The following is a 15,554-nucleotide window of genomic DNA, read 5'->3' as shown; positions in this document are numbered from 1 at the left end:
TTAGACATCGGAGCTGCCTCTGGGACCTATATATCAAGCCAAACTATATACCGTCGATTACATAAATGCAAATTGTATACACGCCGACCCAGTAGGTATATTCGTCTCTCACTACAGCAAAGCGTACTCATGGGGGAGAGAGTCCATCAGGTTCGTATCCCTCCAAAACTTCCTAACTCAGTACTCATTTGTAATTATTTTAAATAAAACTATCCTTGTTTAATAGGGAAATGATTGATATAGCATTGAATTTTGATCTTACACTTCATCTGTACTCTTTCCCTTATCATTTCATTTTATTTCTGACCGCACATTACGTTATTTATGAGTGTTCTCTGGCCCAACATGTGTTCCTACGACCGATTTGCACTGCGCACTCCGAAAACCATAACTTACTAATTACGTCTTTCCTGCTACAGATGTGTTATCGCAGTCATAGAGGCCACCTGCATAGCCAAACGGGCCATTATCTAAGTCATTTTAATCAGGCGTAACAGCCTCATGTATTGCATTTATAGAAACATGGCATAAGGGTTACTTTTCGAAATTAGCATCCCCTTAAGTTTTACACGCGAGTGTATTTATACATAAATTTATGAAATGTCAAGATTCTCTTTAATTCGGAAATGTGTCCTCTTTCTCGGGCTTAAAACTGGTCAGTTTTTTAAATGGGAAATAAATCTCTTCTCGTTCAGTCTCACAGACAATTGCTTCAAGATTCGTATACAACACATCCAGTTTTATGCATGAAGGAAACGAAACTTAATATTTCTGTATTGGTATAGTAAAAGTTTAATTGTATAAATTATATTTCCTTGCTATGTCGGTAAGGGATTAGAATAATACAAACGTTTTTATGATATCCTCTATTTTTGTGATATTTTTTTGAAAGTTCATCATATGATAACCCTATGAAATACAAAATTAGATTGTTTACAAGTAATAATTCTGTATACTACAATGAACGGATCAATAATGTGAGGAAACAATCGTTTGGTTAACGCTTTAAAAAGGGAAACGTTTTTTTTTTTCGTTAAATCAACCAATCTTGTTTATAGTGCATATGTGTTTACTATTGCAGACAATATCCGTTGAGTAGATTTTAATTCAGTGTCGTCTAAATCGCAGAATTCTCCGAAAGGTCACATGTGGTATTCCATGGTCGATAAATAATTTGAACTTTTTTTTTCGTATTTTCCTTGAACTGTTGAGTTTATGTCCCTGTGTGAGGTTGTTCTGCTTTATGGATCAGACTCTCTTCGTCTGCGGCAAGCTCTCTATCAAATTCCTGCCTTTTCTTCATCAGGGAGTGGATCCAGCCAAGGCATTGTTTCCAGATTAACTTTACATTCGTCGTAAAACTCCTCAGAGCTAGAATTATGTGCATCGGGTTTTGAGTCGAAGCTTGTACTTGGACTGACGGATGCGCATTGGGACGAAAATATAGGTTTATTGCCAAGATGTTTTGGTGTCCAATCACAACCCTGAGGACTTTCCAGCAGGTGGACATTTGCTCACAAAAATATTACCCACAGTTCCAAACTCCTTTTGGGGATAAATGACGATGTGTTGGAAATCCCTCTGCACTAGTCTGGTTCTGTAACTTCCCCTTCCCGCATCTTATTCCTGGAATATTGGAGACTACGACCTGTTAGTATTGATTAGCACAGTCGAACATACAAAACGTTTGATGATAAAAAAAATTCACGATCTGTTTTCATTCCTTCATATATCTATGGATCATTGTGGATTGTTAGTTTTAAAACTGGGAATAATTGTTAAATACCTTGTCTATTTTCTTTCCCATTTCGTACTATTTATAGTGCTTTTAATAAGAATGGCGGAAATGTAATAATAATTTCTATAATATTATCAGTGAATAAAATTGTCCACAGTTGAGACATGTGATATATTAATCAATAAACCCAATTGGGTTGAACATAATGATATAGTTAAGTTTAATTCCTTATGCGCAGTTTTCGAGAAAATCCTTTTTTGTGAAAGTAAAAATTACTGATGTGTATATACAATAATTATACTACGTATTTAGAGAAAATTGACGTTGAAGTTTGCCCTTATTGATTTTTAAATGCCCATTGACGTAACTGTTGTGTTAAGGTTCTAAATCTAAGGCTCTAAATCTCAATAGTTTGGCCCCTAATTACAAAGATAATTTTTGTATCAATGTATTCCTGAAGGGTAAAGCTTTTTGCCGATATGCATTTTATGAATGTGGGATACCACGGCGGAGGAAAAAGAGTAAAGTTCGTATTTGTTTGTTCTTTTGCATCAGTTTTTTTGGGAGGGGTCATTCTTTCTTAGGGTTACACTCATAAAAATTTGGTATGTTAAGCAAGGAAGTATTCCACTACATGGTAATCTACACTGAAAAAAATTTCCTGCCCGCATTCTTCATTCCATTTCATTGATATCTCATCGTCACCGTCTCATCTAGCCTAGCCGGCATAATTGTTGGAGGTAAAACTTAAAGATTTCATTTCATTTCCATTTTCCCAATAAGTTCTGCTCTATTCAGAAAACAGGTCACGACAGACATGCAATTCTTTGGCACCAGTAATTCTAATTGTACACAAATTTCTTCAACAGATCTTATTCTAAAGTTAAATAACAAATAACATGAAATATTTCTTAAGTAGTTATTATCAACTAGCAGCGTTCACCCCGCTTCGCTGCGGTCACCCCGGAACGCAATAAACTTTGTTACTTAGATAATTTTTACTTTTTCGCTTTCAAGTGATATGATAAAAACCATAGAAGATTGCAGTAAATCTTAACATTATATCGCCTGTCATTTATGTTAACCCGCCCCGCTTCGCTGCGGTCATCCCGGTGCTGGCATATTGTAAAAGTGTCTGTAAAAATAAGCAAATCAATTAAAAAATTTTGAACAGAAGATTCAAGCTATTTTCCGCTGTATATCGCCTGTCATTTATGTTAACCCGCCGAGTGACACGGTCATGCGGGTTGCATATAAATACGTTTATTTTTACCTATGATGAACTAATAACAAAGGATTTGTACGTTATGGACACTTGAATGGTCAATTATCTCAAGACACTGGTAATTAAAAATTAAAGTGATATGATAAAAACCATCTAGGGTCCAAATCCTAATAACCCCCCAAAAATGAAAGAAATTGGTTCAGCCGTATTAGCGTGATGAGCGGACAAAGGATTTTGTACGTTCTCTTTTATATATATAGATTAATTTTCGAACACAAAATGCTATCTACAAGCAGTTTTTAACAACCTGTTCAAAACTATTATAATATTGAAATACCACAAGCGTTAAATATGCCACTTATTTAAGCACATGCTTTGCTTTAACAATTTTCAAGGCAATTTTCATAAAATGTTGTATCTGAAACCAACACAATATTTAATGAGTTGAGTTGATTTTGAGTTTAACGTCCCGTTCAGCAACGAGGCTATATGAGACGTGGACCTACTGATTAAAGTGGAATGCGAACCACATGAGCTCCCACCGAGAATCGAACCCGGGTCTCCCACGCCAAAGGCGCGTACGCTAACCGCTTAGCCACGAAGGAGCTCTACACAATATTTAAGTTGTAATATTTGAAACGGAGCAAGGTTCCAATTAGTTTTATCAATATCTCAACGACAACATAAAAAGTTATGTGAAATTCCTGACACATTTATCTAAATCTTATTGGTACTAAAAAATACTATAGAATATACTCACCATTTACGTTGAAAAGAATTCCAAGTATAATTGCCAATAGCACAACAAATCAAACTATATTACTAAACTGATTTACAGAATTCTTGAATCAACACTTGACCAGTTCGACCAGTTTCAATGTTCCCTGAAATATGACGCAGTTACAGCAAACATAATCCACTTTTAAAATTTTTCCGATATCCGCCGATAGAGTTCTATTGGGTTGTCACAATAAGAGTTCTAAACTCAAGAACCTACACTCCATCGATTAGTGAATCATTGCTTTCTTTCTTTTTTCCCTCCAAGAATTACAACATATAACAAAAGAGGATAGGCGATATTGTGTGAAAGGAAAGCTAATCCAACGAAATGCGTGAACACTCACCAGAAACAACAATGATTTTTCGTTAGATAAGTGAAAGACAGGTTTTACTAACAATGTTCTAACAATAACAATTCTATACATCAGGCGTTGTTTACATTAAAACACAACACACACTGAGCAATTCTATGTGATAATATGTATATAAAAGAAAGCAATCATGTAACAGTTTCAACACAATAACTGTCTCCATGAGACTTCACCAGAGAAGAAGGAGTGGAAGTCTGATGAAGACACAGTTATTGTGTTGAAACTGTAACGTGATTGTGTGTGTGTTTTTAACATATCAAATAGCGTTGCTTAGTGTGTTATTGTGCTCTAGCTACTACAGCCAATGTATTTCTTATGAGTAATGTCACGGCGTAATCGGCAAACTTGCACTACTGCTGAAATAATGAAATGAAATTAAGTCTTTCGGTTTAACATCCAACGATTAAGCTCTTTAAGCAAAAGAGACAATGATTAAAGCAAGCGAATGATGATGGAAGAATTGGTAGAATGGGAAAGTCGGAGGAAATAGGGCCACCCCGAGAAAACCCTTGAACATAATGCCGTTCACCGCAAACTTACTTGGCCGGTGATCGAAACCCGGACTCCACGTACCAGAGGTAAAGGCTCTACCTCTGAGCCACCGTGCTCTACCACTGCTGCTGAAAGGTGTATGTTATAGTTAGTGCTAGCGCGATAGCTTAAAATGTATAAAACGATAATTATGCCTATTGTTCTGTATAGGGCATGCTCGCTTACTCTGAGGGCAGAATGTAGACTCAAAGTATTTGAGAACAAGAACCTGAGACGAATATTTGGACCCATGAGGAACGGGAATGAAGAACGGCGGAAACTTCATAACTACATAATTTATACGGTTTATCGAACATTCTTAGGGTCATTAACTCTAGAAGGCTCAGGTGGGCAGGTCATGTAGCCAGAATGGAAGAAAGTAGGAACGCTTCCAAAATTTTAACTGGAAGACCAATCAGAAACGATAATTAGGAAGACCTAGGTGCAGATAGGAGACAAATTAAGATGGCTTTTGCGGAAATAGGAGGACAAAGTAGAAACTAAATCCAGTTGGCTGTGGAACTAAGTCAGCGAAAAGATTTTGTGAAAGGGGCATTGAATCTTCGGGTTCCAAAGACCATAGAGATAGTTAGTTAGTTAGCGCGATACGCTCGCATCGACTTCTACCGGGAATCTCACGTACTATAGTGATGTGTAATTTCGCATTCGTTTACATGCAAATATATCCCGGTATTTAAAGTATCAATTTCGTACCTCATATTATTATTATTATCATTATCATTATCATTATTATTATTATTATTATTATTATTATTATTATTATTATTATTATTATTATTATTATTATTATTATTATTATTATTATTATTAAGTATTACCCTAACAGCACAATTACATAGCAGGCATATGCCTATCATATTCCCTCAGGTACATGGGAATGTGAACAGTACATGCCTTATGTACCTATGAGAGAGAAATCACATGGATGGCAAGTGGTAGTCACATTCTATATCCACCCCTAGGCACATGCCTGACATGTACCTGAGGAACTTACATAGTATGTTCTAGGTATGTTCCCCATGCCGTAAGCGTCAATGAACCACATAATTACTCCCCCAAATTACGTTAAATCGTAATGTGTTTACATTAAGGTGTCTAAAAAACACATAAAAAGTGAAAAAAAAAGCACCCGGGGGTGGGCGCGAACCACCAAACCATTAATTACTAGGCGCGAACTTTTCCGACTTGGCCACGAAGGTGATAAAAAAAACGTCGCTTGTAGAGCTATATCCTTGGGGTCATTTTAATGTGTCTAATCAGAGTGTTCTTGTAACACTGTATATTCCACGATAACCGTTTAGGATCAGACAAAATCTACTTGCCATGTAATTTTATAACAAAATGACGCGCGTCTCTTTACTTTATTTGATAGTTCTTCCATATTCACTTTCAAATGATCGGCGACAGTTGGCATCTAAAAAATACAATTCTAAGTAAGTAAATAATTAACTGTTCACATATGCGTGAAAGATTAATCATAATTTTTATTCATAAATTATGTCATTTCTTTCTTCTAAGTTCATCTCCCAAATCTGATGCATTTGTTGCTTCTTTTTCTAAACGATTGTGTACTAGAAGGACAGAAAGTGGAGCAGAAAGCGCGAGAAATCGTAGCATGTTACTGTGCATGAGCAAATACAAACAACTGACTGTCATTCGTGCGTCGCTGCAGATATCAATTATGTGTCATAAGTAGAGATGCAAAAAAGCCGGCTTTTTTGAATCGATAGTTTTTTTCACATAAAAAGCCGTCTTTTTTGGAAAAAACCGAGAATTTTGGAAATTTTGGCTTTTTTCATTTTCATGATTTTTCTATCCAAATAGTTTTCTTATAGTATATTCTATAGTTAGATAAGATTTCCACGACCTGAATGCCATATTTAGCTCTGTAATTCACCATCAAGATGGATGGAGCACATATTTTACGAATTAAAGCTAACATGAAGAATGTAGTATTTGAGGGCAATTTTACAGGTTATTTAACTTTATTTTAACTTTTGAGTTATCGACATTTTTTTCCTTCTCTAGATCACTTTAGTTTGTCATCCGTGTTTCATTTCTAAGAGCTTAGTACTCCAGCTTCTAGCACGAAAGTTAAACTTACGTTTTTCTATATATCCGTTAAAGCATACGTTTTTCAATATGTCCGTCAAACCGTATTTCCACATTTCTGTTATACTGTAGTTGTGCAATGATTTAGCAATGATTTTCCAGATACAACCTTGAATACCAATTTATACAAATAATCAATAGCGGATTTAGAAAAGTACTTTGGGAGGGGTTTCTCTGATTGTTTCGTTTTCTAAAAAGTCCTAATTTTATTTGGGAGCAGCTTGAAGTTTATGAGTACAGGCATAACTAATATTTCGTTTCGTTTATATGTTTAGCAATAATCTTCCGGATACAACCTTGAAGATCATTTTATACTGAGAATCAGTGGCGAATTTAAAAAAGTGTTTTGGGAGGGGTTTTCTTACTACTTATGTTTAGTTTTTCTAAACATTCGTAATTTTTATTTGACGGGAGCTTAAAGTTTATGAGTAAAGGCATAACTAATAGATATTTCGTTCGTTTTAGACATTCCACAACTTTGGAGAACAGGCTTCAGTCCGAAAGACCGATCCTCTAACCTTCGCAAAACCGTCACTGCTGGTAATTAGTAATAATAACGATTTAAAAACAATAAGAAAGGAAGTCGGCCAACTCCTACACTCCTAGTCGGCCAGTACACGCACTATTTCTACATTTTCAGATGGAATGAAGGAAGACTTTGTCAGAATGGTCGAATGCTGGGTTGAATCCCGGACTTCCCGATAGAAGCACAAAAGCCAACCACTCAGTCACGTTTGTTGTGCAGTTGTATTTAGCTTAACTTAAATATATTCCGTAGTCTTTTTTTTTCCGTAATGATATGTTGAATCCCTCTTGTTAAAAATTCAGAAAACTTGAGGACTGGGTAAACCGTGATGGTGGTCAAGGGCGCCCTTGTTGTGGTTTCCAAGGAGGGGCAAGTATAAGCGACGTTTCAAAAATAGTTTCAAATTTTGCTGTAACTAATGTAAAAATCCTCTTGGATTTTCAATATTCTGAAGTACATTTTCCTCTAGGGGGGGCAAGCGCTCCCTTAACCCCCCTGATGGGCGCCCTTGATGGTGGTTATAAAAAACTTGACTGTAGAATTTCAAGAATATACAGAACCATGTGCAGCCTTTAATTGTATCATACAAATCTAAGTATTTCTCTTATGTTTTATTTTAATTTTATTTTGTTTCAAAAAGAGGGTATGGAATATTTTGAAGTAAAAATACTACATACAATTTTGCTAGTTATTTGTGTATTTTTTGAAAGAAGTTTTTACTCTTAGGGTTGGCTCGTTTACACCAGCTCTTTTTTTTAAATAACTGGTTTAAACTAAAAAAAATTAAAAGAACAAAAATGCGAATCGTGTGAACTTCATGGTGACGTTTCACATGTCAAACCATCTGCATTAGTCTAATTTCCTTTTCACCTTTTAATCAAGGTGTCCCATGTTCAATTCTCGGTCGAACCACAACCCTTCTTTCATGTGTAAACCAAGTACTCTTTCGGATGTCACCTTAAGCGAAAGTCTTCTCCTTGATAACCTCGGTATTACGTAAGGATGTTAAGGCTAAACATACAAAACGAAACCAAATTATATATTCCTGCATGCCTGTTGTTTTATAAAGAAGCGAAGGTTGCTTAAATATATTGATTAAAATTGGTAAAATTTATCGATTGCCTACTTAGCTTCCAACATTAGCTTGGATTGGACTTTCAATGATACCTACGTACTAAATTTGTAATTTAATACCTCAGTTTTAGAAAAATAAACACACTGCTGAACAAGACTGCACTTATTTAATACACTGAGAGAAATGCATACTCCAGTCGGCATGTAAATGCTGTTTTTACCAGGTTACGCGCGTCACCTCATTAAGTAATGTTGTTTCATCCGTAGTACTGTCTACACCACCGTCCAGCGAAAATTTTGTATTGTAGGACCACCATTTCAAATCTAGAATTAACGCCATACCCATTCCGACGGTGGTAACTTACGTATATAATGTTGTTACCACCTTCCTACGATTGTTCCCTCCTGCTTCTTTCTAAATCTGTGACTCCCTACCTTACGAGAGTAATAGTTTTCAACACGAAACCAATCATGTGAATAAAATTATCCAATCACAGCGAGTCTAGTTCGACGCCGAACTCCAGACTTGGCATGGTGTTCCCACTTTCTGTACTTTTATACATGAAATTACATTACTTAAGGAGTGCAACCCGCGTAAATACGATGTATCCACACGGAAATCCTAGTCCTTTTTTTCTCAGTGTATAAAAACACATTTACACGTGACGTTTCGATCTTCTATCTGTTAGAAAGTCAAAAATTAGTGCAAGGTATTTATTTTTAATTAACCTTCTAAACTACTGTAATTCCCAATGAATGTCAAAGCAACTTTCTGATTACCTCAACTATTTTAATGCACCTGTATATCTCTGGGTAATTAACATACACTTTATAACCACTAAGGTTCAGAGATAACTACACTTCAACTAACTTTGATAATTATACAAAAAACTCAGCCACCCAAGGCTCATATCCAATCTACAAATACCTTCAGTCACTTATGGCTCCATTCCAACCTAAACACATTTACACATTGTTTATATTACATAGTTACACTAGTTACGCCCTTCATTTGTTTTCACAATTTCTTAACACCTTGTCCGATTATTCAATAGCAAACATCTTGCCCAACTAATTGACAACCTAATCTAACACTATCCAAGATCCTCATCAGATGTACACTCACGTCTGATGAGGATCTTGGATAGAAGATCGAAACGTCACGTGTAAATGTGTTTTTATATTAAATAAGTGCAGTCTTGTTCAGCAGTGTGTTTATTTTTCTGATTTTATTCGTAAGACGTTGACTATGATTGTGTGTCACTCAGTTTTAGCGTACTGATTATAATACGTTGACCTTTAAATTTTACATGCAAATTAAATTTTACAGGATTTTCCCGTTATTGTTTTACATTTAAAAGAATGACGAGATTTTCCCGATGGCTAGGGCGGGAGTTTCTCAATTTAAGAAATTTACTGACCGGACTTCTTTAAGCTTATGGGACCTCTTCCAGCATAACCCCGTTGTTGAATAATAACACCAAGGCGAAACAAACTTATTTCTGTGAATATGTAATATAAATACATAAAGCAAAATATCTAAATCAAAAAACCTGGTTTAAACCCCAAAAAAACCTGGTTTAAACTGCCCCCCAAAACGGGTTTTTGGCATTTTCAGAAACAACCATGGTTCTTGCCAACTCTGCTTAGTTTTGTATATAGGAGGTTAAAATGTGTTTATTATATACATTGGTTAATCCTTTGGAATTCATAATGTAAAAATGTTGAAGTAAAATTGTTTAAAATATCTTTTCGAAATTCATGGTTTACTTTCGAGGTTTTATATTATTATCGGCATCAACCACTAATTAAATGACTTTCTGTGTTATAGAGAAGCGAAACAGTCTGCTTTATCGATTTAAAGCAGAATTTTGAAAAAAGCCCAAAATTTCCCAAGCAAAAAAGCAAAGCAGAAAAAACCGAGTTTTTTCCAAAAAAGCCGGTTTTTTTCCGAGTCCTTGCATCTCTAGTCATAAGTATCTGAAAAAGTATGCACCTAAAGGAAGTACCTCGAACATGAAAGATATATGTCGCAAGTGACGACATAAAATCAAATGACAATCACAGTGCCAGGTATATAAATGCTACATTTGTGGTATCAATTAGGTGTAACAAGCACCTAAAACTTTAGGTAGTTGAAGTACATCCTTAGCACATGAATACCATATGTACCAAGTGTCGAGTACCTAAAAGTAGCTGGAACACCTAAATGGCACATGCCTAGCACATCTTGTGCTGTTAGGGTAGTAGTAATAGTAGTAATAGTAGTAGTTTTCGTTGTTATTGTTTCAATTGGAGCTTAACTTTATCCTAAATACAAAACTAGTTTCAACATGGTTTATATTCTTACATTGTACTCAACTCTTTTGTACTGCAACCGGAAGACTAACTATTTAGCTACTATTAGTATTACTAGTTTTTGTTGCTGTAATCACTAAATTGCATTCATGCATTGACATTTCTTACACTCTCCCTTTCTCTCTGATTCCATCAGTGAAGAAGGATCTCGTATGCGCAGTATATTTTCTGACCCTCAGCAACACGTTAGATTACAATTATTTTCGAAGGAACAACGCGTCAGCTTCTGGAGATAAATCATTATCGAAAGTATCTATAGAGTCTATTACGCATTTTCCTTAGCATTACCTTAATCTTATAAGTTTTTTAAATTTATTTATACACTTTCCTTAGTTTGCTACTGATAATGGTGCTGGCGATCACTCAATGTGAAAAACCATTTTGTGAGTACGTGATTTGCTTTTTATGAGCGTTATGACCTTTTCCCAAATCAGCGTTTACGAAGAATTGAAGCGGGTAAGTGTGGTGCTGACCTTGCCACAGCATACACGAGAACCTTTGTGTATATACATGTATATATATGTATATGTATGTGTGTGTACTGATTGCTGTCTATTGATGGAAGACTCGTCTTTTTCTTGCAGATCCCATTGGCGGACGCAATGAAGGCCAAAGCTCGACTAACGATTGGTGGAGGCCGTGATTTCGACAATGGCAGGGTGAGTTTATCATTTCTTTCTTCTCTTGATATCTACCTCTCGTAAACATTGGTAATGATGGGAGAAATTGAACCGATAACCCTCTTTCCTTCTTCATGGCTTTTGCCTCCAAACGTGGTCTATGTGCTTTTTTCGTCTTTAGAAAGCTAGGATGAAATTTGAACAAGATATAAATGTGTTTAACAATGTTTCCATCTTAAATTTTAATTTAAAAATATGTCTCTAAATGTTATCCATACTCACATTATTATAATTATACAGGGTGTTTCTGTACTGTAGAGACACACTATGGAAAGCGATGCTACAAGTGGAAAAAAAATATATTTCTATCAATCCATGTGCGGCAATGAGCAATTTACGACTTAAAAACTTCCGAAATCGCGGCAAAACCAACTTTTGACCTAAATATTGTCGAAATATGTGTCCGTTGTAGACTCGTAAGCTGCTCTATCTAAAAACACACGTTCGAGAATCATGCAGATCGGCGCACGGCATCTTTTCCTCATAAGGTGGAAGAGAATCTTAGTTACTCTAGGAAGTAAACATACGTATAAATCAGCATGTATGGGACCCGAGGATTATAATTATCGGTATCACCGTATCTTGCTGGCAAGCATATCTCTGTAGGCATACTTTTGTAGGCATACCAAGGGGTGCAGTTATGCAGCCGACTTTGTGGTTCACGTTGCCCTTCCACTCAAAGCCAGATTCCAAGCTATACACTAGCGAGCCAATTACTAATCGTGTAACAGACATCGACAGCGCGAATTAGAAATAACTAATCAATGGCCACATGTAGGCTTACGTTTACCTCCCAGAGCGGCCAGTATTCGTTTGAACGTTTTGAGGAAGTCTCATTTGCAGCTACTGTATAGTTTTGAAACTATGTCTTCAGAAAAAAATGATTATAAGTCTACAATGAGTATACATTATGACAAAATTCGGCTCAAAAGTTCATTATCCCATGGCTCCGGAAGCTTATAACTCTTACACTACTCATTACGTACATGGATTGATACTGTGTAGAAACGGTTTGCTTGCTTCCGCTTGTAGAATCACTTCCCGAAGTTTGTACTCATAGTTTGAAGATACACTGTATATATATAATCCTCTATTTACTGTGGACAACAGATTATGGAACATGAAATAAATTTATTAATAACAGGTTGCATAAAGTCACAGCAGTATATTCAATTCTTTATACCCATGTTTATTACTTGATTGAAAACTGTAAAATTTACAACAAATCATCAGTTTCCAAGACCAGTAACTTGTAGACTTATGAACCTCTACAAAATGCTGTTTTGGTTTTTACTTCAAGTTTTATGTAGCTTAAGGACATGACGTTTTGCATTAAATAAAAGAGGATGACCATTCCCTCAGTGGTCTCTGATGTATCCTATGACACACTTTCTTCTAAAAGGCAAATACTCAACAATCTTATCCATTGTCTGCTGCTGAAGCAACACTGCTCCCACGCTTTTCAACTGCAGCAGGCGGAAATTAATTAACACATGCCAGGTTTCTGAAAAGATAAAAAAGTACAATTTTCAAGCTATAATTAAAATGCAATGCAGAAAAAGCGAATATGTTGGTTTAGACGTCATCAGGTTATGACAAACATCTCATTTGAGCTGTCCTAAATTGTAAGAAAGACGTTACAAGTTCACATTCAACTGAGGATAGTGAAAACAAAAGTAATATATATGAGAGGTAAGCTTATGTATTCCATGTCACCAGGAGTGAACCAGCTCCATGAAAAGACGGAAATACAAATATTCGGAGTGTGTCATATCAATTGGTCGGAGACAGGGTAACATGTCATTTAAGAAGGTCTGTTGTTATAGATGTGACTTATCATAGCTATGATTTTAACTACAATGATACATAATTTTGAAAAATATACATTAGTAAAATTGCTGTTAGTTTGAGTTTTGATTAAGAAGACAGCGCCGTTAATATAGCTGTAAATTCAGGTTACTACAAGGGTACTTGAAGTTACTCAACATTAAACGCGCCTTGAAAAGACATTAAAAACAAAGATACAAATTTAGGAGATACTGTGTTATTTTATTGCAGAATAAAATAACAGACGGGAATTTAGTTATTTTATTTTCATTATTGAATATATGTTTGAGAAAGGGATACCATAAGGTGGAGGGCGTACCGGGCATCTGTTCAGGTCGTCGAAGGGCCAGTCCATCCTTGTATGTTACAGTCCTAATTATCATCGTTTTACGACATTTTATTGTACGGAATTACCATTGGAATGAGTCAATGAAACACAGACAGATTATAATTTAACGTTTCTTAAATTACCAAAATATTCGATTCATGCTAAGGTTATCAATTTTTGTTTATACTGTCGCTCCACGTGACAATGACCAATCTGGAAAATCAGGAAGTTTTCCATATCCCACACTGAGGAAAAATGTAGTAGGCGGCGTATTTAAAAAGATAGGTTACATGCGTAATTCCTGTAGTTTTTGGACAACGTACAGCAGACGTACCGGTATAACTGAAAACGCATGTTTTATAATAGTTTCTGTATAAGTGTTCAATCTATACGTACTTTCCGTATGAAACAATGTAGGCGGTCAGGATCTCACATACAAATGGACGTATATAACATATAGCTGACGAAAGTAACATAAGTATATGCATGTGATATACGGAAAACTGTTAGATGTCAGACATCCTGCAATGGCATAATGTAACATCTAAGGGCAGTGCCTATGTAACATACGGATAACGTATGTTCCGTACTGATTTCTATAGTAAGCAAGAGGATACCGTATATTTGTACAGTATACCGCTGTCCGGAGAACGGATTTTTCTCTGTGCAAAGCAGTTGATTTCTGTCATGCTGTACTGGGCAGCAAGCAATGATAAACCATGTGACTGAATAATGTTAGACATATTAACTTAAACATATTTTCAGGTATCCTGCATTCAGGAACACAATTCATAGTTTGGTGCTTACCTGTACCTCTATAAATAGCCTTGAGACTAAAAGTTTCTTGTGGCCCTGATAGTATTTCTAGGTATGTCGTAAAAAGTTGCAGTGATATCCCATCCATAACAACTGTGGTAACTAACTCGTGATATCAATACATTTACGAAATAGATTACATGGGGACAATTGGGAAATATGAATTCCCTTATTTTACATATACAATACCTACACACAATTTCAATCGCTTCGATCCACTCCTTCCCATACTTCTACGATAATATTTACTTTTTGCGGAAGAGGCCTTGGCCCCAACACTGTTTCTCCGCACAAGCTAAAAACACGTTTGCTTATTTTTTTGCGTATTGTCCCTACAAAAGTTTCGTTGCAATCTTCCATTTCTTTAGGTACTTCTGACGTATACTTATTAACACTTTAGATAATTCGTAATCAAAGGTTTGGAAGGTCTTTTTTTAATTAGGAAAATACGAAACACATATTGCCTCATTTTATGTATACAATATCTGTGCACAATTACATTCACTTCAGTCCACTACTTCTTGCCTTTAGGGCGTTAACTTTCAGAAAATGAAAAAAAGGAAAAAGAAGTATTCATTTCCTTTTTGCGTATTGTCCCTACACAAACTTTCGTTGCAACTCTTCATGACCTTTAGGCACTTCTGACATACTGCTATTAGCAATTTTGATATTTCATGATCAAAGGCTTTCCGGAATCTGTGCCCACCCAACCTTTTTTCCCAGGAAAATATGAAACACATATTCCCTCATTTCTGGTCTAAATATCTGTGCACAATTTCGTTCGCTTCGGTCCACGTTTTGATTTTCGGGCGTCAAATTTCAAAATTTTGGGTGGGGGGTTTTGTCGACTAAAACCAGTTTTTCCACAGAAAATAAAAAACACTTATTCGTTCATTTTTTGCGTATAGTCCCGTTGTTTGCGTATTGCAAAGTTTCGTTGCAACTCGTCATGTTTTTTAGGAACTTCTGACATACTGTTATTAGCACTTTTGATATTTATTACGATATTTATGTCCCACGATTATGCCTATTAGGTTAAGGGAGACCATGATTAAAGCAAATGAATTATGGTGGGGAAATTAGTGTAAAGAGAAAATGGGAGGAAATTGGAGTGTCCCGAGAAAACCCAGGAGCACTATGTTGTTCACTTCAAGCTCAGTTGCCTTG

At 35.8% G+C, this 15,554-nt stretch overlaps 1 protein-coding gene across 3 annotated transcripts in view; it reads left to right on the top strand.

Moving 5' to 3' along the window:
* LOC145662247 (glutamate receptor 1-like) overlaps nucleotides 1-15,554 on the top strand; it is a 1,126,308-nt gene that overhangs the window by 979,839 nt on the left and 130,915 nt on the right. For all 3 annotated transcript variants that reach the window (XM_081727625.1, XM_081727624.1, XM_081727626.1), the window contains exon 18: nucleotides 11,321-11,395. In XM_081727625.1, the coding sequence (XP_081583751.1) occupies nucleotides 11,321-11,395 (75 nt within the window). The remainder of the gene's footprint in view (nucleotides 1-11,320; nucleotides 11,396-15,554) is intronic.

The sequence above is a fragment of the Thermobia domestica genome, chromosome 10 (genome assembly GCF_964235325.1).
Source record: "Thermobia domestica chromosome 10, izTheDome1.hap1.1, whole genome shotgun sequence".
In the NCBI taxonomy this organism is placed as follows: Eukaryota; Metazoa; Arthropoda; class Insecta; order Zygentoma; family Lepismatidae; genus Thermobia; species Thermobia domestica.
The sequence above is the reverse complement of the archived record's forward strand: the minus strand, read 5'-3'. Positions and strand labels throughout refer to the sequence as shown.